This window comes from Melospiza georgiana, chromosome 8 (genome assembly GCF_028018845.1).
Source record: "Melospiza georgiana isolate bMelGeo1 chromosome 8, bMelGeo1.pri, whole genome shotgun sequence".
Lineage (NCBI taxonomy): Eukaryota > Metazoa > Chordata > Aves > Passeriformes > Passerellidae > Melospiza > Melospiza georgiana.
The window spans coordinates 35,205,318-35,231,098 of NC_080437.1; the positions used below are offsets into that span (position 1 = coordinate 35,205,318).

A 25,781-nucleotide genomic window follows, 5' to 3' on the forward strand; every position below is an offset into this window, starting at 1 on the left:
AAATTGGACATAAAGAAAGCCTGATAATGTGGCAAAAGTATAACCTGTAAGGATTTATCATCTCTTCTCTCTTATAATTCTGATTTTCCTTACCATTTTATGGATTTTGAAGAGGAAAAAAGCAATCCAGCACTGTCAGTGCTGTTTCCTGCTCTACAGGCACTGCAAAATCTCAAATAGTAATGGAGCATTTTTATTCTATTTGATTTGAACCTGCTGAGGGGAGCCCTTGAATACACACACCATCTTTTCCTGATAGCTCCAACTTTTGAAAGACAAGTGGAGTGAGAGAAAGTTTCCTGATATCATTCATCTGACATTGCTTCCTTGGAAACTTTGCTTATGGATTGAGTTTAAGACTAGTTAGGCCAGGCAGGGTTTGGACTAAGCCAGTGGAGCTCCTTCCCCCTGTCAGATTGCTGTCAGTTCAGGATGTGACCTTGTGAATTTTGCAATAAAGCTTGACACGTGTTGTTTGCTTTTTCCCCTTTCTGTTGGCAGTTTTCTTTCCTGGATGAAAACCCTTATCCTTTTCCATAGTTTCCTTGTGAACTGCTATTGAGAAGCAGCTCTTAATAAATCTGTAGGCAGAGTAAATGAAAATCTGCGTGGAGAGACTTAAGCAAGGGAAATGGCATCAGCTTTATTGCTTTGATTTGTTTTGTGCTGGGTGGTGTGTGGAGAGGTTGTGAACTGTGTTTTGGCTTCATCCAATTACTGCATAATCATTTTTTCTCATGTTTGACTCCAGTGCTACTGTAAAGATTGAAATGCTCACTGGGATGCCATTTAAACAGTTTCCTGTCAGATGCTCTCTTTTGTTGCTTGTCATTTTTTATTTGTACAATTATATAGATCATGAAAAATCCAAGGGTGACTTTATAGCTAAATTTATGGCCCTCAATTTTCCTGACAGAAGGAAACCAGCTTTGTGTGGAATAGTTGGCTGATTTTAATAAATGAATGTCTTAAATATTTCACTTAGGGAGGTTTTTTTGCCTTTTAAGAAAAATGCCTCATCCTTAAGTCAGAGATGTCTGGGGTTGTACTTGACATAATATTTTCTGTGGCAGTGGAGCTTCTTTATGGATGTAGCATTGACAGGACAGGTGCAGAGGAAAAAAAAAAACAACCCTTTTCCATGGGTTTGGAGGAACCAGACACATCCTGCAGGGAATAATCAATCTGTCCATTGATCATTCAGTTCTGAGTTTGCTGAGTATCTCAGGTTGGCCTTTGGGGAATGAAAACCACAGGCTTGGGAAAAACAGAGGGTTGAAGGAAAGTCTGGGCTGGATGGGACCTCTGGAATTAGTCTGGGCATAATCTGGGTTTTCTGGGACCACCTGAAGCTCAGTTTGGAGTATTCCCAGTGAGGGCTGCCTGAGCATTTCTCTGGGTGAGCTATCCAGTGTTTAATCCTGGCCTTTGGAAGGTGTCCTTGCCTGTGGCAGGGGGTTTGGAATGATGCAAGGTCCCTCCCAACCCCAACCAGGATTCTATGATTCAGACTTTCTGCTTTTTATTTCCCAATGGAATTTCCTTGGGTCAGCTTGTGCCTGTTTCTGTTCCATCTCCTCTCTGAGCACATTTTGGGTGTTGGAATGTTTGAGTTGAATTTTCTCTGGGCTGAGCAAACCCAATTCAACCATTGCGGGTTCTGCAGCACTCTGCCCTCCTTTAGACCATCTCCAGCTTGCCAGGGTCTCTCTGAGCTGATGGATCAGAGCCAGACATGGAATTCCAGCCATGGTCCCACAAGTGCAGCAGTCCTGTTGCTGCTCTGGCCATGCTCTTGCTGCTGCAATCCAGGACACATTTAGGCTCCATTGAAGGGCGACACTTTTTTCCTGTTCAGCTTGGTAAATTGGTTTTTTCCAGTCACTTTCTTGCCCTTTGTGTACCTGGAAAAGCCTTCCATGAGATCTTGCTCTGTGATTTCCTCAAGAACTGAAGTGGGGATGCCTGGTCTGTCGATTCCTCACTCATTTTTTTGTCTCTTTTGTTTTGAAGTGATAGAAATAGATAAAATCTATTTTTTTTTAAATATCACCAGTACCTAGGCAAGCTTTGATGCTTAATGGGTCGATGTAATGTGCTGCTTTATATCCTTTATATGCAAGTACCAATTATCCTTGTCCAGCACTGCTTCCAGAGAGAACTTCCAAATGGCATGGTTGGCTGCTGTTAAACTGATCTGCCAGAAATCCAATTATCTAACCTTATTAGTCACATCAACAAGGGTTTAGGTTGGCTCCACTTCTCCAGCAGATGTATCAACCTCATGATTTGTGGGGGAGGAACTGCAGTTTTTTGCAGGCCCGTGATGCTGTGATGGTTTGTGTGATAAACAGGCAGCTTTCCCTGTGGTGGTTTTCATTTCAGGAGGGTTTGGGTTTGCCTGGTAAAACCAGGAATAGACAGAAGAGTTTTTTTTTTTTCTCCCAGTGTATTTAGGGACAGAACAAGATAAATACCCCTTGTTTTTATAGAAATCTATTAAGGCTGACTGAATTAAAAGCTGGAGTTGCCCATTTTGTCCTCTCCCTCTGAAGGTGTTTTGAAGCCTTTTATAAGACTTCAAAGTAGCCTGTACCTCAAAGCAGGAATCCCATCCTAAAAAACAGTGTGGGACTGAAGCTTCCCTGTGGAAGGAACACCTCCTCCTCCTCCCCTTGGCTTCTCCCTGGGCTGATTTCAGGAGCAGAGCCTCTGGATCAAAGGGAATGTGTCAGAGCCACATGAGTGATGAAAGAGAATTGGTTTGATTGTTCAGGGCCTGCCCAGGTGAGTGGGATGGATCCTGTGGTGCCAACAGCAGGGAAAGCTTCAGGTGAAACAGCTCCTCAGCTGGAATGTGGAATTTGGAGCATGGAGAGCTCCTGGTGTTGGTGCCTGGTGCTCCCAGCTGTGGCTTCATCCCTCATTTCCTACCTGCACTCTTGGCATGAATTTTAACTTGCCTTTTCTGGTCCTGTGTCACTGCTGATACCACATTCTGCTTGTTTGGAATTGGGCCCATTTCTTACATTTAACAATTAATCTCAGTACCACCAAACAGTCACAACAGCATTTTGGTTGTCACATGCTGATTATTGGTGAATTTCAGATGGATTTCATTCCCCCTAGTCAGAGGTTACCCCTAGCTCATCAGAATCTCTCTGGGCTTTCAGAACCTGTAATTCCTTATTAAGTTTTTTTGCCACTTCTGAGCCCTGGGTTAATTTCTCTTTCCCTGTGCTGTGGACTTGCAGGCAGGACACAAGTAAATGACTCTCCCAGCTCCTGTGATGCCACTGAACATTCAAATCCAAATAACTAATCCCTCACAAAGACTGGTTTCAATAAGGAATATTTTTTAATTACCTACAGTTGAAGTGTAAATGTGTACGTTTTCTTGGTTTCTGGCCTTTTGGAAAACATCAATAATCCTCTCTGACTCCACCTGATCATGCAGTGGCCCCCAAAGTGATCTCATCATTTTGAATGGCTCCAGATCTGTTTCCCAGCTGGAATGCTGTGGAAAAGTAGGAAAGAGAACAGATGAAACCTTTGGGAATAGCCACCAACATCCATAGAAACCTGTGAGCAAATCTTTGCTGTACTTGGGTGTCATTTCTGTGATAGGACTAATTTCTGGTGGTGTGATCTGTCACTTGAATTTTATATGGCAAATTATTATTAGCCCACATCAAAATGAATTTATAGCAGCTTGGAGGGCTGGAAGTCCTCCTCATCAACAGCAAAATTAACTTGTCAGCCAGTGCTACAAATTCAGCCTTCCTTGAGGTGAACCCAAGCCCAGAAGTGATCAGTTGAGTTGACATGAGATGGCTCACCCTGATTTATTTGCTCCAGGTGGGAGATTGCACAGGCAGAGGAAGCACTGGAGGTGCTCTTTGCTCAGGTTCAAAGAGAGGCTGAGATCTTGATCAGCTGTGAGGGAAAGTGGATAAAAATGTCCTGTGATCTTCCTGGTGTCACCCCTCAAGCTTTCAGTGTCAACAGGAGGATGTGAGTGTGGCTCACTGGTGGTGCAGATATTCCCCCTGAGCTCCAGAAAGAGCCTCAGCAAGTGGCACTGGCTCTAATGGAAACATTGGAGATTTGGCAATTCTTCATTTGAGGCTAAATCCCATCACAATAATTGCAGGCTTATTTATGCATTAAATTAAATGTAATGCATTTATAAAAACTCAGTGCATTAGGGAAAAAAAAAAAAGAGAGAGAAAAGGAAAAATGGAGTTTATCAACAGATGCCAGGTGCAGTGTCCCAGAGCCACTGGCTTGTGCAGCTCCAGGGTCACATTCCTGCTCCCATCATGGGGAGTGATAAACCTCCAAAGCTCCATAAACCTCAGCAGGTGTTGCTAAAACCTTCCTCCATGGAAAGACCACAGGAGTTGTAAGTGATGTGAAATAACATTTATTCATTTGGCTCAGATGATCAGCATCACAGCAGCTCCATGAGAAATACCAGGAGTGACTGAAAAGGAAAGATATTGTTAATAATCCTAAAAAACCCCCAAAATGCCACAAGTCTGGCTCTGCTCAGCCCAAGAGGCTGTTAGGGAAAATAGCCCAACAAAGCATGGATTTACAGAGGTTTAAGTAAAACTGATAGTGGGAAGATCCTAGAGATCCTGCATGACAAATGAAATTGCTCTTCTCTATCTGAGTAATCTCTTTCTAAAAAATACATCACCTGCAGGGCTGGGGCTGGCAGCAAGTGTCATTTTTCACTTTGGGTTAGAAAGTCAATTTGATTCTGGGCTCATTAGGGAACAAGATTTTTGTGACTTCTCTGTTTCACCATTGTGTTGTTTCAGTGTTTTACTCAGCTCTCTGAAATGGAAGCATGTTTGGCTCTGGGAGGGGGTGGATTGCATTCTCTTGCCTTTTCTCATCTTCCTCTCTTTATTTTAATAACGGGTTCATGATATTCTCTGTGACCAGGGGCAGGACCTGAGGGAGCAGCTGGAGCTGTGTCAGGGGGAGATTTATGTTGGATATCAGGAAAGGCACATCCCAGAGGGTGCTGGCACTGCCCAGGCTGCCCAGGGAATGGGCACAGCCCCAGGGCTGCCAGAGCTCCAGCAGGGTTTGGACAGTGCCCTCAGTGGGGTTTTTGGGGTGCCAGTGCAGGGCCAGGAGCTGCACTGGATGATCCCTGTGGGTCCCTTCCATCCCAGAATATTTAATGATCCAGACAATCCATTCTTTCTCCACGGGTACATGATGTGCTGTTAATATCACCTGCAGATGCAAAGTACATCTCTTGACATTTACAAAATGTTGGGACTCTTTGTTCTTGTGCAGGGGCCCTTTGCTTCTCCTCAGCATCCTTGGGGGGGTGGCTTAAGGAAGTGACAGTGAAAAAGCCTGGTGACAAATGTTCTGTCACCCAACTCCCACTGGGAGCACTGGGCTCCCATTCTGCTGCCAGGGCTCCCAGCTTGCCCGGCCTCTCCTGCTGAGATCTCTGACTGTAATCCCGTGGCTCTCTGTGCTTATTTAATGAAGAATTAGGAATTAGGTGACTTCACTGATTCATGGCAGAGCAGCAGGCCTGCAGTGAGCCTTCCTCCACTAACAGTTCACATCCATTCCCAGCAGCAAGAGCTAAAACCCTTTGTAATCATAAAAAATCCAGGGAATTGCCCAGTTTGCATTTAAAACATGTTCTGTTGGCCACTTAGGTTTGCATCCTTTTAATATTGCCCAAATAAAATTAATTTGGAGTTGTTTGAAACTCCCTTCCCTTCTGCAGGGTTTATTAACAGCTTGATCAGGTTGTGTCCTGCAGTCAGTGTCTGTGTGCTAAAAAAGGGGTGTCAGGGGTGCTGGGGGTGCACCCAGCAGCGTTATCCAGCCTCAGGTGTTGCCTTTCCTCTCTCTGAGAGCTTCCAGCACTTTTGTGTTCAGTTCTGCTGCTGGGGACATTCTGTGCCTCCTTTCTCCCTGCCCTCAATTCCTGTCATTAATCACCTTCTTTAGTTTTCCATAATGCAAATATTTACACTTCATTTAACAGCACGACCAATGATTCCTTGAACCAAAGAAGTCCTTGTAGGGCAGGAGATCGTCGTGGAGAGTCTAAAAAACCAGAGACTGCAAACTCTAAAAGTCAATCAGGCTTTGAAGCAGGGGCTAAACATCTCACCGAGGCACCCAACCAATCTGTGAGGCATTGAGGCTACAGTAATAAAGTGAAATATTTGCCAGCTGATTATTTCCGCTTGCTTTGTTTAATTACAGTTCGAAAACGAGATCATCACCAAACTGGATCACGAAGTGGAAGGAGGCCGTGGAGATGAGCAGTACAAAGTGTTATTTGACAAAATGTAAGTGTTGATCAGCAGCAAAATTTATGTCACGGGGAAGTCAGGAGAGAGAGCAATTAGACTACAATGAACTTTGTAGCCCAGAAATAATTAAAATCTGTTAACGATGCGCAGTATTTAAAACTGCACCTGAGTCAAGGTTTTTCTCTGCGTGTGATTAACAAGGCGAACTTAATTGGTTTTTCAGTCTCTTGGAGCACTGCAGGAAACACAAATACCTGGCCAAGAGTGGGGAGACCTTTGTGAAGCTGGTGGTGAGGCTGATGGAGAGGCTGCTGGACTACAGGACCATCATGCACGACGAGAACAAGGAGAACCGCATGAGCTGCACCGTCAACGTGCTGGTGAGCAGCAAAACCACCACAAGTCACCACAAAACCACCACAAATCACTGCAAAATCACCACAAATCACCACAAAACCACCACAAGTCACCATAAAACCACCACAAGTCACCACAAAACCACCACAAATCACCATAAAACCACCACAAATCACCATAAAACCACCACAAGCCACCACAAAACCACCACAAGTCACCACAAAACCACCAAAAATCACCACAAAACCACCACAAGTCACCACAAAACCACCACAAATCACCACAAAACCACCACAAGTCACCACAAAACCACCACAAGTCACCACAAAATCACCACAAATCACTACAAAATCACCACAAAATCATCACGAATCAATGCAAAATCACCACAAAATTGCCACAAATTTGCTGTGAAACCAATACAGAATCTCCACAAAATGTCAACAAAATCACCACCAAATCACCACAAAACTACCTCAGAACCACCAAAAATCACCGCAGAACTACCAAAAATCACCACAAGTCGTGCAAAAAATCACCAAAAATCCCCTCAAATTCACTACAAAATCACCAAAGATTGCCAAAAATCACCACATAACTACTGCCAAATCATCACAAAACCACCAAAAATCAACAAAAAACCACCGCAAATCACTGCAAAATCACCACAAGTCATCACAAAACCACCACAAATTCACCAAAAGTCACAAAATCATCACAAAATCTCAACAAAATCACCACAACCTCTATATCACCCAAAAAAACCACCACTAAACTACCAAAAAACCAACAGCAGTCCCACAAAATCAATACAAAAATCACCACAAAGTCACCCAAACCCCCATTACCCTCAGAATCCTGCACCTTTAGCAAAGGACTTGTGTCAAGCAGAGTGTCTGTTGGGATTCTTGTGGAAATTTGGAATGCTTTAGGCTTTTTCCTATTTTTTTTCCCATTTTGGTGAAGGCAAATCTATGAAAACATGGATTATCCCTTCTTTAATTGTTTCTACAGAAAGATTTAAGGAGAAATGTTACAGGGCCTGTTCATTGACATTTACAATTGGTGTATAAACAACTCTGTGCTGAAAACCACTTGACATACAGAATGTCGGAGTTCTCTGCCATTTACTCCCAAAATTCCCATGGATTTGCAATCCCATTTATATTCTGCTCTCTGCTCTCAGCCCCTTTATTTAAATTATTTTGAATAAATAGGAATTGGAGGTACTATTTGATGCACAGCAGGAAAAGCTTGGCTTGTTTTCCTCACTAACGGGAAATTTCCTCCTCTTAGATCCTGAAATTTTGGAGTGTTCACCCCATACACAAATCTTGGTCCTTTTGGGCTGGAGTTGGAAGCAATAATTGTTCCAGTTGTACTCAGACACATCATGGTCTTTGGTGGAGATTTAGAAAATGAGATTTTACAACCCAAAAAGTCAGCACCCATGAAAAATAACTTTCAGGCACCCCAATATAACATGAACTAAATTTGATTTTTCCCCTGTTTGCCACTGACAATTCCAAGCTTTCCTCCCTATATCATCATCAAAGCTTTGATTTTGCTTAAATACATGAGGCACAGCCAGTGTTTATCATTTATGTGATCTGGCTGATGGATTTTGTTCAGGAAAGAGCAGAGCAAATAGTTTGCAGCTTTTTTTCTTTTTTATTTTTGCATATAATGTAGTTTTTAGCTTTTTTATTTTGCATCTAATGCAGTCCTGGCCTCGTGCAGTGCAGCATTTACCCCGCCCCATCTCATCAGCCACGAACAAAATGGTGCCCACTGGAGCAGGAGAGGAGATGGAGGCATCAAATCCGAAATTGGGCGTTTATTTTTAGTTTGTTTTTCCTCTCTGCACATCAGAAAGCATCGGAATGTTTGGGAAATGGGCGAAGAGGAGGGACTTGGAGAGTTGTCACAGGCTGGTGATGCAGCAAGTGCTGTTGGGCTGCCTGCAGAAAGGTCACAGCATCCTCCTGAGCAGAGCCCTGCTGGAAAATCCTGCCAGGTCTCCAAGCAGGATGGCGAACAGCACATCACAGTCACCACACACTGTGGCAAACTGGGAAAATTCCCTTGGAAAAGTGAAGTTGTTTCTCCTTCCCTTCACGAGAGCACTCAGAGCCTCCTCCCAGGAATTCTCACCATCCCCGTGGGGGTTTGTTCTCTCCAGGTGTCTCCCAGCAGCATCTCCTGCTGCTGCCTTTGGGCAGCTGAGTTTGGAGGCATTTGCAGGTGATGGATTTTGTGGGTGGTTTGCTGCTGTCAGGTGCAGTCACTGTGAGACTCCAAGCACAGCCCTGTGGAGCTGCTGGAATCCCAGGAAGCGACACAGGGCGGAATTTTCCGTCGCTTTTGGTCGCTGGGATTTCAAACCTGAGCTTGATTTTACACTCCCACTTTCCCTCCAGGGCCCACTCAGCCTTTTCATCCTTCTCCAGGTACCTGAAGTGAAATTCATGCCTTTGCAAAAATCCAACCCACGGCTGAAACTCGGCGCAATTCCCACGTGAGGTCTCACAGAGCTCCTAATTGGGACTTTATTGATCCCCAGCTTTTCCTGGGATTAAATTTGTCTGCACTGACGGTGGTTTAACTGGGAGGGTTTGATCTGCCCTGAAGCCAGTGCTGCTGGGAAAGGGTCTGGAGCCTCTGAAATACTCCTGGAATAAGCCACCATTCCTCTCTGAAATGTGGATTCTGTCATCCATTCCAGTTCTCTTCTAAGGGATCACTTTTGTGTTGGATTCATCCCTCTGCCTCCTCAAACTTCTTGAATTTAGCATTGAAATATATTTATTTCAGTGAAGAAGGACTTTCTTGGTATTTTGTTTTCTTAGGTACATTTTAAATTTTGGAGGCAAACTTGAAATTTGATTCAGAAATGCCTTGAATGTCTCCCCAGTTATCATATTTTGCATTTACAATATTTGCACTGTTAACCAGTTTATCTCAAGGCTGGAGGCACTCAGAGGAGAGTGATGCTGATGTGTGACATATGAAACCAGACAAATAACACTAATCTGACTTTGTATTTCCAAGGAAACTGTTAGAATCCAAGAGCAGATGATGTATTGTTCAGAGTTCAATCCATGGAACAACTGTTGCTTAAAAATTTTGGGTTTGCTGTATGTTAGAAAATTTTCAGCTGAAAATGGTTAATGAGGTGTGACTTGCAAATGCCAGCAGCAAATTTCTGGCACTATTGTTCTTGCAAATTCTTAACCTTTGCAATGAGACAGAAGCCCTAAAACATTGCAACATGAAACATGCCAGCATTTGATTTTCTGAGTTAAATAACTTGTGTTCCATCACTGGAGGCATATTTCATTTTGCAGTTTGGAGGCTGATGTTACGCAATTATGAATTTTTAATTTGGAGCGCGTTCTGTGTACATTCCAAAGTGTGAAATCAAAGACTTTGTAACCAAATTATGTTGTTTTTCAGAATTTCTACAAGGAGATCGAGAGGGAAGAGATGTACATAAGGTTTGTAAACATGACTGGTGACAAACTGCCTGACACAGGCTCTGTAATTGGGGAAATTAAGTTCATATTAAGCAGTCACTTGGGGGCTGGAGGAGAAGAGTAATGAAAAATCACACCTTGGCTGAACCTGAAGTGATTCAAAAGCTTATCTGCACTGAGAACAGAGTGCTGGAAGTGAAAGTCAGGAGATTATCTCTGTCCCCTTTCTCCAAGTCCTTCAGTTCCATTACAATGAGCACTGAAATACTCAGGAGCCAGAATTCTTCTGCTGGTGAAGAAAACAAATAAGCTGAGCAAAGAAATGATGTTGCCTCCTGGTGAGGTACAAAATATGTGACTTGGAATAAAAAAACTGTTAAATAATACCTGACTGATACTTGTTTTAAACTTAAAGCTTTCAAAATCTCTTTTCAGACCAAGTAAACGTGGAAATCTTGGGCTTTGTGTAAACCTCAGGGTTCACAGTCCCCTGTTTGTGCTTTGGCTGACTGTTCCTTACACTGTTGTGCTCAAATGATGAAGTTTGTGTTTGTAATGCTATTTTAGGTATCTAAATGTGACTCATTATTCATTCTCAGGTGCTTGTTATCTTTTTGGAAGAGTTTTCACTTGTCAGCTCTCTTCCTATTGTTTAAATGGTTTTAATTGGTCTTTTGGAAGTTTGCAAAAAGAATAGGAAATGGCAGGATTGATAATTGTGGACAAACACATGAAGTGAGTTGTTGTTATTTAGGTCTGCCCTGTTCAGCATCTCTATAAAGACAAATTGCCTCTCATTGTCAAACCCCCAGCCAAATTCTCTCCAATTTCTGTTAACAAACTCATGAATATCAAACTTGAAAAGATTTTCACTGGCTTTTCCAAAATACAATTTTTAATATTTTTGTGGGGATTTCTTTATTTGTCAGTGTAAAAATCATCAGACAAATGAAGAGAATCCCCTGCCAGAGGTGTGATGATATTGAAGGTAAAGAATGAAACTTACTCCTGTCCCCATGGCTGAACTGTAAAAGTGCTGTCTTGCACAACATCTGGATGGGATTTATTACTCACCACAAGTCATTCTCATTGTGTTCAGTCAAAGATTGGACTCGATGATCTTGGAGGACTTTTCCAACCTGAATGACCCCATAATTCCCTGACTGTCCCTTAAAAACAGCGCAGTAGAAATGCAGATGGTCCTAAATGTTGTTTGCACACAGGAATGGGAACTTCAACCAATCCCACAAATATTTACTTGTTTGAAGATAGACTTGAACCCTTGTGATCTTCAAAATAAATGATTGAGTGACATTTTGAACCCACTGTTTTTAAGAGCCATTGTTTCTGCTCCTGTTCAAGGTACCTGTACAAGCTGTGTGACCTGCACAAGGAGTGTGACAACTACACAGAGGCTGCCTACACCTTACTCCTGCATGCAAAGCTCCTCAAGGTAAACCCCAAAACTCATCCTAAGTCTGGGAAATGCCAGCAGCAGCCAGCCAGGGGGGTGTTGGCACTCAGAACAGCTGCACTTGAAGCCAGTGAACTGCTCTGGGTTCTCATTTTCACATGGAATTCATCCCCAGAGGAAAGCACTGCATGGCAGAGCTGGAGCTGGGGCTGGAGTGAAGGGAATGTGGTCAAGTCAGCACCACAAAATGCAAATTGCAAATATCCAGACTGTTCAATGTGTGAAAGCCTCGAAGCAGATATTTTAGTAAATGAGCTCTCCACAGATCTTTTGTGCAGGGAGTGCTGGAGCCCCTGCTCGAGTGCTCTTGGGTGGCTGGAACTGATTTCAGAAAATTGCAGAGAGATTCAAATGGCCTTCTCTCCAAGGTCATGCCTTTAAAAGGTGCATATCATTTTAATGCTGTGTTACCCACTTTATGGCACATTTGAAGAGGCACAACAATACTGCTCCTCTGCAAGGAATGTTTGGTGTAGCCTGCAATATGCACAAATAACATGTTACCTGCACAAAGTGCCTGAGATAAAGCATTTGAGTGTTTAACACTACCCACTGCCAGCCAGAAATGGAGTGAAGCTGTACTTCAGAAGCATTCATCTCCTGAAAACATTCTGGAAAGAATATTTTGTGTGTGACATGCAGCTTTTTTATGTGCTAATGTCACAAATGTGGGAGCAGGTACCCACTTTGCTCTCCTGGTTGTCACTTAGGAAGGTGCTGCTCTTGCCAGCAGACACTTGTGTCATGAAATCACATTTAATACAGCTGAATCATCACTGAATTCCTGGGTTTATGTTTTAATTTTGAAAAGCAGTTAATGGGAAAAGTAAAAATCTCAATGTGATAAGAATTAGAGGTTTTGGAAGAGTTTGATTTAGTCCTGTTTGTCTTCCTCACATTTCACAACCTGCAGTGAAATCTTTCTTCCTCAGGGAGTGCTGGATCTCCTTCCACCCCCCTGAAGGACATGACCTCCCCAGGGGCAGAGAATCAGGGACAGAATAAATGAGAATTTCATTTTCCCCTTATGTCCTGCTCATTCCAGTGTATTGCAGGCAAAGTTTCCCTTCCCATGGCAGGGGATGGAGCCAGATGGGCTTTAAGGTCCCTTCCCACCCCCAGCAGGCTGGGATTGTGTGGTTGCACCCATGGTGCCCCTCTTCATCCAGGAAAGGGAGCTCATCCTCAGCAGCCAACTGTTCTTGGCAATCCTGGCTTTCATTTCAGCAATCCCCAGCAAAGTGAGAGTGTCAAATATCTATTTTGAAAAGTTGAAAAGGGGAAGGTGTTAAATGAGATCCTTCTGATGGATGCACTGAGAATTATTCCTACTTCTGAGCTGAGTAAACTGCATCCAAGCCATAAAAAGACTAAATATGATGCAGAGTGTACATGTGCAATTTAAATTAAGACACTCTGAAATGTATTTACTGTGTTTTAAAATCATTAGAGGGTTATTACACAAGGAAACATCTCAAAGATTCATCTGGAGTGCAAAAGCACTGTGCCCACTCCGCGTGGATGAACCTTGTAGACAGGATGAAGGATTCACTCCCCTCCATGGGGGCTGTGTTCCTGAATAAATGATGGAATAAACCATGCCATAAAACCTCACTCAAACCTCACCTGCCATGGCCTGGACTTGTTAGACAATTTACTTTCTGTGACCTCAAATCAGTTGTGGCTTTTCTTAGGGGATGTGCTCAGGGAGCAGGTGAGTGTTTCACTAAATGTGCTCCTTTGAATTCAATAAGAGCTCCATGGGAAGAAATAGCCATTTTTCTTTCCTTCTCATGCAAATCGATAGCAAATGGCAGGGATGAATTTGTCACAGGTTTTCATCCCTGAGTGGATGTTTGTTTGTAAGTATAATTTCATTAGAGGCTGGAATTACTTTATTATCAAAGTGTATCAATCTCTAGCTCAGCCCTGAGTGGAGGGAGGAGTTCAGTGTTGCCTCAGGAGCAGCAGCACTGGGGGTGTGGAAGTGAGCAGTTGAGTGTTTCTGTCAAGCCTCAGGACAGGATTTTCAATGGCACTCATCATGGGCAGATATTTCATCCCAGTGATTTTAATGGGATCACATCGAGGGCAGGACTGAGAGTGGGTGAGAATTTCACCTTTAAATCTGCAAGAAGGCTCTGTCTGTGGAGGGAGAGAGGCCAAATTACTGCAAGCTGATGAAGCACGCTCAAGAAAAGAGATTTTTTTGTGTTTTCAACCCTTTTTGTCAAAATTGAGGTGTTCAAAACTAACAGAAAATAGCAGCTCTTAGCATGCTGAAATAAATTGCATCACATTGCAGGCTCCAGCAGGTTTGTGTTATTCAGAAACAGAGCTCAGAACAGAGCTGTCAGGGGTTTCTGCATGACCCAAACACAAATATCTTGGCCAAATCAAGAAGTGATTGGGTGAAAATTAATAATATATAGGAGGTAAAGTAGCAGTGAGTCTGGAAATCAATCTGGGAGTTGCCCAGAGAAGCTGTGGCTGCCCCTGGATCCCTGGAAGTGTCCAAGGCCAGGTTAGATGGGGTTTGGAGCAGCCTGGGGCAGTGGAAGGTGTCCCTGCCATGGCAGAGGGTGGGATGGGATGGGATGGGATGGGATGGGATGAACTTTAAGCTCCCTTCCAACTCAAACCATTCCATGATTCCTGTGATTGACATTTTCCCGTGATCCATCAGGCATTTTCTGGAAGAGCCAGAGCTGCTAATTGCAGACAGGCTGGATAAAGTTAATTATGCTTTCCCTGCCTCCAGAGATCCTCAGTGAGTTGGAGCCATCCCATTTCCCTGCCTGCAGCCCTTCCCTGGGATGCCTTGTGAAGGCTGCTCTAGAACAGAGGCTGGACAGAGCTCCAGAATAAAGCAGGGATTGATTCAAAGCATCTCCTCCATGGACCCACCTTGGGCAGCACCAGAGCCCAGCCAGGGCTGCACCCAAGATGAACCAAAATGGCCCCAAAATGCACGGCCGGGCACGGGCTCTGTCCCTGGGATCAGTTCTGCTCCATTTGCACCTTGCAGTTCATTGTCCCATCCCAGCTTTAGCCCCTGCAGTCCCACCCTGCTTGTTTTTCTCTCTCCAGCCCACGGTGTTTGTGCTCCTGGGCTGAGATTTGGGTCATTTGTCCTTGGTGCCCAGCTGGAGCAGGAATTGTTTTATGTCCCTGCTCTGTGCACAGAGCTCAGCATCCCTGATGTGAGCCCAGCCCCACACACTAAAGCAGCACAGAATGGGAAACAGAGAAAAGCCAAACCTGAGGCATCACCTTTGTGTTGATGGATCTGGGCTCCAGGGTTTCTCCCACACAAGGTGAAGTGTTCACTGTGTCCCCAGCAGGTTGTTCCCATCAGCAGGCCAAGGTCACTCTCATCAAACCCACCGAGGAGAGGAGGCCACCTCCAGAAGCTCCCTCCAGCTGATGGATGTAATTAGCCCCCAATTACAGCATCCAAATAAATGCTCCTTGTGCCCAAGGAAGCAAAGGGCACAGCTGTGAAAAAACCCTTTGTTGGTGCATTAACTGCAGTACCACTCCTTTAAATAAAACCTCTCTTTGATTTCACTTCAGAACTCATAGCTTTGGATTTGCTTTCACTTTTCCCTTTTTTTGTGTGTGATTTAGTGGTCAGAAGAAGCATGTGCAGCTCATCTTACCCAGCGGGATGGATACCAAGCTGCTACTCAAGGACAGCTGAAAGATCAGCTCTATCAAGAAATTATCCATTACTTTGACAAGGGCAAGGTAAAAAGGGAAGAAAAAAAGTGCAAATGTATTTCATTGCTTTTCTCTCAAACTTATAAATTTAATAGTAAACATAGTTTGCATCCAGTGACCTTCAGGAAGCACTTACAGATAATGATATTACAAAAAAAAAATCAAAAGAAATCAATGGTACATTTATAACTCATCTCTTAAGGGTAAATCTATGGGCATATGATGCCATGGAGTAAATAAAAAAGTGATGCATGTAATTTGGAGGACTTTTTCTGGCAGTTACAAGAGCTGAGAGAATCCTTCAGTTCCCCTTGTTTTTCCTCATGTACACCAAAATAATTCCCTCAGGGCCTGGATGTCTGTGGTTGATATCATAAATATCCTGGGATGAGGATATTTCATTGCAATTGCATCTTTTAATGCAGAAGGAAATTGCATTTGGCATTGCTTGGTGTTGGAGAGGAAGGGGGTTAATGTGGGAGACAGGGATGGATCAAGGTTTTGGTATTTCAGACACGAAATGTTCCAGTATAGAAGTAGAAATCTCTTTGTCAGAACATTTCAGAAGTGGAAACTTGGGGTTTAAAAGTAAACAGAAGTGGTGTTTTCTGGTAAAATTAGAATATTGTCCAGCCAGCCCATCCTTTCCAGGTGAGTTTTTAGCAGAATCAGATTAAAATCCTAGAATAAATGTGATAGGAACTCTCATTTCTATTATTTTGCTAGAAATGTTGCTTAAAAAGTCAAATTTTATAGTTAATCTTAATGCAATATTTAAAAATTGTTTATGAGTGATGCTAAAAGTTGTAGTTCTGGATTGGGGTAAAAATTGCAATTCTGGACTGGGACAAAATTTGGAAAAATACAATTCTGGAGTGGTGCACAAATGGCTGTTTGGGGCTGGGGCTGCTGGAGGTGACTTGGGCACAGTTCCTGCTGCCCAAAAAGCTTTTCCTGGGTGAGTGAGCAGAATCTCATTTGAATGAGAGTCACAGCTGATTTTAAAGCTTATTTTAATCTTACATTCCTGTCTGGAAGGAAAACCAGGAGTTGCCTGTTTTTATTTTCTTGGTTTCATTTTGCTTTATTTTATTTTGTTGGTTTTATTTTGTTTTATTTTATTTTATTTGTCTTTATGGCTTCCTGTTGGTCCTTTCTTGTGCCCAGGCACTGGGAATTGTTCTGCTGAGCAGCAGTTCTGTGCAGAACTCAGGTGCCAGGACTCCTGTGTGATTTCTGTGTCTGTGAGGAGATGATTTATTTCCAAACTGCTCTCCCCTACTTCCAGGTATTCCTCCTCTCACTTTCTGGTCACTCAAGCTGGTGATAATTTTTCACATTACTCCATGAAAAGGGAAATAAAAAAATCAATATACACTGAGAATATTCATCTTGTGTGATTTTGCAAATGTCAGGAAGCTCCAAGTGGAGGTTTCCAGTGTGGATGGAAGGTAATCCTCTCATTTGGGACATTCTGACATTAAGTTAAATCAACTTCTTGCATTCCTTGAGCAGTTTGCAAATGTAGCCCAGCAGCTGCTTTAGCTCCCCACGATCAGTACAACACCTGAAACAGCCTTTGCTGTGCATTTCTGGGACACTGAACCCATGCCCAAACCAATTTTTGCTTTTTTTTGTGCCATTATCACCCAGCTGGGTCCCTGGCTGGCAGATCCCACTTGTTTGATTTCCCTTCCCATGAAGTTAACAAGAGGTGTCTGCAGAAGGTCACCAGCCCTGGGCAGCTGTGCACACACTCCAGGCTTTTCCACAAGCTCAGCAGTTTTGTTTTCCAGTTGTGAGCCTGTGCCTCTCCCAACCTTCAGGAAGCTCTTACAGATAATGATATTATAAAAAAAAAAGTCAAAAGAAATCAATGGTACATTTATAATTCATCTCTTAAGGGTGGATATATGGGCATATGATGCCATGGAGTAAATAAAAAAGTGGTGCATGTAATTTGGAGGACTTTTTCTGGCACTTACAAGAGCTGAGAGAATCCTTCAGCTGCCCTTGTTTGCCTGATGGGAAGCTGTGGATTTGGGAAGGGAGGGAGATGTGCGACTTAGATTCCATGTGTAGAAGATATGGAACAAAGGAATGTCCTAAAATTTGGTTTAAAACATTGGCTTTTTGTTTTTTAAAGGCTGGTGTAGTTCAGCCTCTCAAAAATCATGATTCCTTTCTCTTGGCAGAGTAATTTCCCAGGGGAACTCACAGTTTTCTTGCCTATTGAAAGCCAACCATGAGGCTTATCCTTAAATATTGGCATTCATGGGCAGGTGAATTTAGATTTAATCCTCCACACACAGGCTGGAGTGGAGTGAACACTTCACTGCTGGCCAAAAGTGCCTGAGAAATTTGTAAGTGAGAACAGGGAGCTGGACTTGCCCCAGTGCAGGGATGTGGCACCTCATGTGGGCTGAGAACAAAACACTGGCCCCCACCAGAGTGTCCCAGGTACTGGTAGTTCAAAATCCACATAGGGTTCCTCATTTTAATTTCTATTTTTAATCTGTTATTCTTAGGATGTTTGTTTATTCACCTCTGTTTGACTTTTGGTCCTTGAACCAACCTTTTATAAAGCTGAAGTACAACTTTCACCTTTAGGGAAGGAGCATTTCTCAAAAACAACTTTTGCATTTTCAGCTGTTCTACTTTATGGATTAGATTCCTGATTAATTACACTCTTCATTCCTTTTCTAAGCTCCTGCTTTCCACAAGGAAAGTTGTTTCCTTGATACAGGGATCCTTTTCTCTCCTGGACCATTCTTCACTGCACTGCACTTCCCAGTCTCCTCTCCATCTCTCTTGGCTTTTGCCCTTAAAATCCTGATCCTCAGGTTTATCCCAGCAGTCTGACCCCTCCTTTGAGCTGCTCTCAAGTGTTTGCTCTCTCTGTGTTTTCCTGAAGCTTTGTGATTTCCAACAAAGCCCTTAATGCAGGGACTTTGCTGGAAATTCTTGGGTTGGAATGTCCCAAGGTGAGAAGGGAAATAGTGATGGGACTAAAGGGGATGGGAGAAGGGGTGACATTTTTCCTGTGGGAAGGAGCTGGTGGAAATCAATGCTGATGAGCTCCTGAATCCAGGGAATGCTCCTTGGCAAAAATAAGGTGTTGTTTTAAAGCAGGTTTGGTTGTGGAGCCACAAGGGAAGCAGCAGCATTCCTGTTCCTGCCTGCTGGAACGTGGGAATGGCCACAGGCTCAGGTTTGCTGGTGATGCTGCTGCCCATAAATCAGGACAGGTTTTCCTCTGCTCCTCCATAAATTTGAAAGTGTTGGTCCTGAGGAGAAAAAGCTAAATAAATGCACACTGCTCATTTATTTCTGCTCTGCCTTTCTCCCCTCCTCCTCCAAAAAAAAAGCTTTTGCTGCTTACAGCAGCCACAGAACAGAAAATACCTGAAATTATACAGCAAATGCCATGCTTTGGCTTAAAAGGCCTTTTTTTCTGGCTCGTGGGATGACATCAAATGGCTTTTTCTTCCATCTTAACAAGTGAGTGGTGAAATTCACCTGTCTGCCAAAAATCTGTGTGAGGCTGGTGGCCAGCTCAGCCCCAGAGCTGTCCTGAGAGCTGGGAAGGACAGAGAGTCTTGGGAGAGGGAGGATACAGAGGCTGACCCTGTTCCAAATGAATATATTTATTTGTTTAAAGAGTTTCCAACCTGGCTATGTCTTGAATGCAATGCTAACAATAGAGAAATGCTGAGTTTTAGCATTTTATTTCAAATATTAAGCCTTCATGCTGGTTAATTAACAGTACCTGAAATTTAACCAGCTTAGAAAGTCCCTGACACATCAGAACATGGCACCATAATATTCTTCTCCCAGACTATTTCACTGCTCCTTACCATTAACTCTGCAGGAGCTCAGAAATACCCTGAGATCCTCCTTTGCTGCTATTAACCTCAAAAACTAAATTGGATGCTGCAGTTCTTTCTGGCCAACAAGCAATCCAGCTTGAAAAATAAATTAAATCTCTGGGTTTTCCCTAAAACAGATCTCCTGCATCTGCAAAGTCTTGCCCATAACAATTTGCAGCTCATGTCTACACAACTAAATTTAGGCTCTGCACATTTTTCTTACCCCCTGAGTACAAAAGAAGCATTTTCCTTCCAGTATCAGCAGCCTCTCTCCATGGTCCCCTCTCCAGATAAATTGTTTCTCCCATTAATGAGTTGTACCTCGTACAAATCCTGTGTAGGAGCTCCCTGTACAATTCATTTCTCCAGAAGACTTGCCATGTCCTGGGCAAAGCTGGGAAAGCTTCCAAGGCAGGAAATCTGTGAGGCAGCAGATTGGGAGTTATTGACCTTCAAGAATATAGATTTCATTTATCAGGATCCTGGGCCCCAGCCGGGCTGTCCTCACCTGAATAAATTGGCTCTGGAGCAAACAGCTGAATTTTTCAGAGGCTTGTGAGACACACAGTCCCTGTTTCTTTGAAAATGGTGGGAAAATCTCCAGGTTTAGGTTGGTTTTCTGTGATGTTGGAGGTGTTGTGCTGCAGCTGCACAAAGGAAAGGCCTGGTGATTCAGGAAATAGCCTCAGGTTGCATCAGGGCAAGTTTAGGTTGGATGTTAGGGAAAGTTTCTTCAGGCTGCCAAGTTCGGTATTTTCAGGGTTCCCTGTGGCAGGAAGGAAATGATGAATCTGACTCCATGTTCTTAAAAGGCTAATCTATTATTTTATAATATTGTATTATTTTAAAGAATGCTATACTAAACTATGCTAAAGAATAGAAAAAGGATACAGACAGAAGGCTTAACAAGATACTAATTAAAAACTCTCCAGAGTCTCAACACAGCCTGACCATGATTGGTCATTAAGTAAAAACAATTCACATGTTGGATAAACAATCTCCAAACTACATTCTAAAGCAGCAAAACAGGGAGAAGCAAATGAGATAATATTCCCCTCCCTTTTCTCTGAGGCTTCTCAGCTTCCCAGGAGAAGAAATCCCAGGCAAGGGATTTTTCAGAAACTATGGTGACAGCCCAGGGCAGTGGTGCAGTCCCCATCTCTGGAATTGTTAAAAAACTCTATGGATTTGACACCTGAGGACAGGTTTTATTGTTCAGCAAGGTGATGGTTGATGATCTCAGAAGTTTTTTCCAGCCTTAGAGATTCTGTGGACTCCTGGGCCTCTGGAGCTCAGGGCTCTCTCCATTCAAGAAATTGAGTTCCATAATCCAAGTTCTCATTGCTCCTCTGAAGGAACAACTGGACAGCTGGGAATTCCAAACAGAGATGTTGGAGCACAGTGAGATTTTTAAGAGGCAGTAGAAACAAAAAGTGGGTGCTTTTTCTCTTAGGCAGAGGTCTTGGCCAGAGAGGGACAAAGTTAGACTGTCAAAAATGGAGAGAGTCTTTTCCTTTTCTCCCTTTTTTACTGTGTATTTGCAGTACAGTAGATTTTCAGTACACTCCTGGAAGTGTTCCATTAAAGATAATGTGACACCCTGTCAGCAGGAGAACTTGTAAACTGACTTTTACAGAAACTTTAAAGGAATTCCAGTAATTTAAGCCAGAAACAAATGTTCTAATTGAAGCTGCTCTGCTGGGAGGGCTGGGATTGTTGAACCTGGAGAGGAGAAGGCTCCAGGGCCTGAAGGGGCTCCAGGAGAGCTGGAGAGGGGCTGGGGACAGGGATGGAGGGACAGCACACAGGGAATGGCTTTAAGCTGTCAGTGGGTAGATTTGGATGGGATATTGGGAATTAAGAATTGTTCCCTGGCAGGGTGGGGAGGGGCTGGGATGGAATTCCCAGAGCAGCTGTGGCTGCCCCTGGATCCCTGGCAGTGCCCAAGGCCAGGCTGGACACTGGGAGCACCTGGGACAGTGGGAGGTGTCCCTGCCATGGCTGGGGTGGAAGGGGATGATCTTTAACCCAAATCATTCTGGTGTGATTCCATGGTCTGCTTTTCTCCTGTTCATCTCCACTTCCTTGCTAGGAAGAGTGCAAGGATTATGTGATTATTGTCTGTTGTACATGAACTAAATCTGGATCACATTTAATTTGAGGATTCATTTTTCAGGCTCTGGAACATTTAGAGAATCCATTATTAATATTAATATTCAGTAACATCTAAAGGCTTTGTTCAGGCTAGAGGAGGTGCAGCCTCTGCTCCAGCGTGTTTATGGTGCTGACAGACAAAGGTGGGAAGGTGAAAAAAAAATCAAAGGAGATTTAATTCTGCTAAAGTTGTTATTTAATCAGTGGCAGTGCTGTGGTACCTATAGGCAGTGATGTGTAGGCAGAGTGTGTCTGCTTTCAGAATCACTGAATGCTTTGGGTTGGGAAGGGCCTTTAAAGGTCACCTGGTTCTACCCTGTCACAAGGACATCTGTCAGCTCTCCCAGGTTCCTGCAGCCTGGCCTGGAACACTTCCAGGGATCCAGGGGCAGCCACAGCTGTGCCAGGGCCTTCCCACCCCCACAGGGAAGGATTTCTTCCCAATATCCCATCTAAACCTTTTGCATTCCCAGATCTGGTTTGGGAACACATCTGTGCTCATCCAGGAGTCAGTGGGAAGAACCAAAGGAGTTTGTCTACAGTGTTGATGCAAATCAAAAATGATTTAGGTTTCAGTTTATTTCCAGTCTCATTTTGGAGAGGGGCTGGTTGAATCTGGAGCACAGAAAGAGGAAGCAGGACAAGGGAAGTGATAGTCACACAATTGTCTTTGAAATTAAAATATGCACAAGTTATGGATGGCTGAAGTTCAGAAGAAAATGGCACTCAAAATGAGGGAAGGTTAAGTGATTTTGAAAGCTTTCACTTGCTGACTTAACAAACACCTGAATATTAGTTCAGCTCCTATAAATTGGTGCTGTATTGCCCTTCTGAATCAAAATGAACTCATCTTGGTGTGTGAAAATGTCCCCCTTCTTCTGCAACTGTGCCTTTACTCTTAAATTCATGGTAATTTTTGTTTAAAAATAAAAACATGTTCTGTATCATCATGCTAGATTAGATCCATAATATGGATAAAAACATTCAGATCCTTCCATTTGCAAAAATTGCGTTGCAGAGCGTTCAGGCTGCCTTGTAATTTCCTGCAGACGTGATCCCTCATTACCGTGATTGTAATTAGTCCTTCTGATGCGTTTTTCACCTTCAAGGCACTTTACAAACATGAGGCAACTCATGCTCATTCCAGTCCTCTTCCCCAGATAAATAACATTCTGCACCTTGTTGGAGAAATAAGTAAAATCAAGAGGAGGGGTCGAATATCACGAGGAGCTGCAAAGCAAGGTTAATGAAGAACCAGATTCTGCTCCTTGTGAGCGTTCATGGCTTTTTTATCTTAAATTAGGTCACCACTTTGTCCAGACATCATCCCAGCTGGTTTTTGCAGGACTCAGAAGCTCCTTTAACCTTGCTCAGCCCCACAGTGCAGTTTTCAGCCCTTATTTTGTCTTTACTTGGAGGGCAGGAATCTCTCTCCTTTCTCCCTGTGCTCTCCCATGTTTTTCCCTCTGCATTTCCTCACCTCCTGCACCATCAGCAACTCCCTCCCTGCTCCTGCTGCTTTCCAGCCATTCCCACTCATTTTGCCAGGATAACCTTTCAGTCCATCCCTCCCCTTGAAAATTGGCTCCTTTTTTCCAGAGAGGAGCAGGGATGGCCAGTGAACCAATGGGACCCAACTTGGTTTTTGTGACATTGGCATGTTCCACGTGAAGACTTGCTGACCATTCATCCTTAAAGTTTTATTCTTATTTTTCAAATCAGCATCTAGAACCAGGAATTTTTCTAAAAGTCTTATTTTTTCCAAGTTTTCCACATATACTAAGGATTGCAGTTTCACCTTGCAGATCAGTAGACAAAGAGAATTCACCTGGCACTGATTTTGGGGCTTTGAGTGTGGAATTTCATTTGTGTGGTTCAGGGCGTAAAATATCTCTTATTTGCACTTTCAAGTGCTTTGAAGAGAATGAGATTGAGGGATTTTTATGGGATGGATACAGGGATGTGTTATTGTGAAGGTTTCACCAGGTCACATTTCCTCTTCTGTCCCCAGCATCCACCTCCCACCATCCTTGGAAGTTGTGGTGCTTCATCCCAAACTCCCTGTCCCCAAAGGTGGATATTTTGGGGGGAAAATGGGGAATTGTGTGTTCAGCCCTTCCCCTCAGCCCTTCTCCATCCCCTCAGGATTCCACCAGGACCATGTGTGGCCTCATGCTGAGAGGAGAATGAGGTGGTATGGCCAGAGCATTTAAATTTAAGATGTAGGCTAAAGATAAAATCTGCATTTCTAACTTATTCTGAAACTCATTTTTATAATAAAGTGAGGTCAGCAATGCCAACCAGATTTCAGCAGCAGAGGTAGATCATCAAGTTTGATCTTAGGTAGCCTGGTGTGCTAATTTAAGCATATTTTTGGGTTGGAGTGGTTCTTTATCTTTGGAGTGGAAAAAACAAATGAAAAATGCACATTTAAAACCATTCTTGCTGCTCCTCATTAAGATTGTTGCCTTCTGAGGAGCTGAAGGATATTGTTAAATTTCTTTGGGTCACTTGAGACGGCTGCTGAATTTCATGGTTGAGGAACAAGAAGAAGAAGAACCAATGGAAATATAATGAGTATTTGTTCAAAGCAATATCTGCAAATTGCCTGTCCTGTCTAATACAGATTACAGATATTAGAGGGAGAGAGAGGTGATTATGAAATATAATCAATCACCAGCCTTGCTCCAAAGCCTTAGGTCCTGGGTTTCTTGGTGGACGGGCTGTGTTTACACATTACTGGATGGGCTGGCAGGAATCATTTCATTTCTGAAGCTCTTTGATCATTTCACTTGATTGGGATCCAGTAAATTTGCATCCTGTGCCAGGGAAGGTCGTGGAGCAGATCACCTTGAGTGCCACCAGGCCAAGAGCGCTGATGGCACCTGGAGTGTGTCAAAAGTGGTGTGGAGCAGGACCAGGGCAGGGATTGTCCCTCTGTACTGGCACTGCTCAGGTATCTCCAATCCCGTGTCAAGTTTTGGGCCCCTCAATGATAAAAAAGTCATTGGGGGGCTGGAGTGTGTCCAGGGAAGGGAATGGAGCCCCAGGAGGGGCTGAGGAGCTGGGCAGGGGATGGAGAATTCCTGAGGAGCTGGGAAGGGCCTGGAGAATCCCTGAGGAGCTGGGCAGGGGCTGCAGAATCCCCGAGGAGCTGGGCAGGGCTCACCTGGAGCAAAGGAGGCTCAGGGGCCCTCGTGGTTCTGCACAGCTCCTGCCAGGAGGGCACAGCCGGGGGGAACAGGGACAGGAGCAGAGGGAACGGCCTCAGGCTGGGCCAGGGCAGCTCAGGGTGGATTTTGGGGACAATTTCCCCATGGAAAGGTTTGTGCAGGCCTGGCACAGCTGCCCAGGGCAGTTTGGAGTCCCCATCCTGGAGGGATTTAAAATCCATGTGGATGTGGCACTTGGGGACATGGGGCGGTGGTGGCCTTGGCAGTGCTGGGAATTGCTGGACTCGGTGAACTTGGAGGGCTTTTCCAGCCTCAACAATTCCATGAATTCAGAGACATTTATAACCCCAGCACAGCTCTTTGCACGTCAGATGCTCAGTGTTTTCAGGCATGTGACACAATTCATTTGGTTGCTTTATCCAGATTTATTTGATTCCAATGTTGATGTTTAACCAAGGTATGTAATTCAGCTTCTTTTTGTTGTTTTGTGATTTTTTTTTTCCAACAGATGTGGGAAGAGGCCATTGCCTTGGGTAAAGAACTTGCAGAACAGTATGAAAATGAAATGTTTGATTATGAACAACTCAGTGAACTGCTGGTAGGTTTTTTTAATGATATAGACACTGCAATAATTTATTTCCGAGTTGAATTTCTAAGCTTTTAAAATTATATAAAAAATACTATATCAATGACAGTAAAATTCAGAATCAAATACCCATCATGGTTTTGTTGGACCAATGTCAATTAACTGGCTACCAGTGGATTGTCTGAAAAACATTGAATTTATTTTTTTTAGCTGAAAGAAAAGCATTTCAGTAATGTTAAGCTGATTTATTTGGGGTATAAAAGGAAATTTTGAATTTAAATATAAATGGGGACATGAAAAAAAATCCCCATTCTCTCTCAAGTGTCTTTCTATATTCACATTTCTTTTTTTAGGTATGAATAATCCCCAAGCATTCATGTCTCCAGTCAGTTATTTTTGCCCTGACGTTACCCATTCATTATTCCTGCACCATTTTTTCCCTCCTGTTCTCTTCCAAAGAGATAAATGGCAGCTGTCACTGTCCCTCCTCAGGTCCCAGCCATTTCCACAGGAGTTGGGATGTGATTCCAGTTTGTTTCTGAAAATTCTTGACTCTAAAGTTTTTGATGCCTTTTGCTTTTGTGCTCAGAGTACATTTTCCTCAATTTCTTTGAATTATTTATCTGTTTTCTCTATCCCAGTGTGTCTGAGCTGGGCATTC

The 25,781-nt window shown here is 43.4% G+C and overlaps 1 protein-coding gene across 2 annotated transcripts in view; it reads left to right on the forward strand.

Annotated features, from left to right (window-relative positions):
• Window positions 1–25,781, forward strand: part of DOCK1 (dedicator of cytokinesis 1) — a 279,185-nt gene that overhangs the window by 203,101 nt on the left and 50,303 nt on the right. For both annotated transcript variants that reach the window (XM_058028591.1, XM_058028592.1), the window contains exons 34-39: window positions 6,259–6,344; window positions 6,532–6,688; window positions 10,122–10,162; window positions 11,504–11,594; window positions 15,246–15,365; window positions 25,043–25,132. In XM_058028591.1, the coding sequence (XP_057884574.1) occupies window positions 6,259–6,344; window positions 6,532–6,688; window positions 10,122–10,162; window positions 11,504–11,594; window positions 15,246–15,365; window positions 25,043–25,132 (585 nt within the window). The remainder of the gene's footprint in view (window positions 1–6,258; window positions 6,345–6,531; window positions 6,689–10,121; window positions 10,163–11,503; window positions 11,595–15,245; window positions 15,366–25,042; window positions 25,133–25,781) is intronic.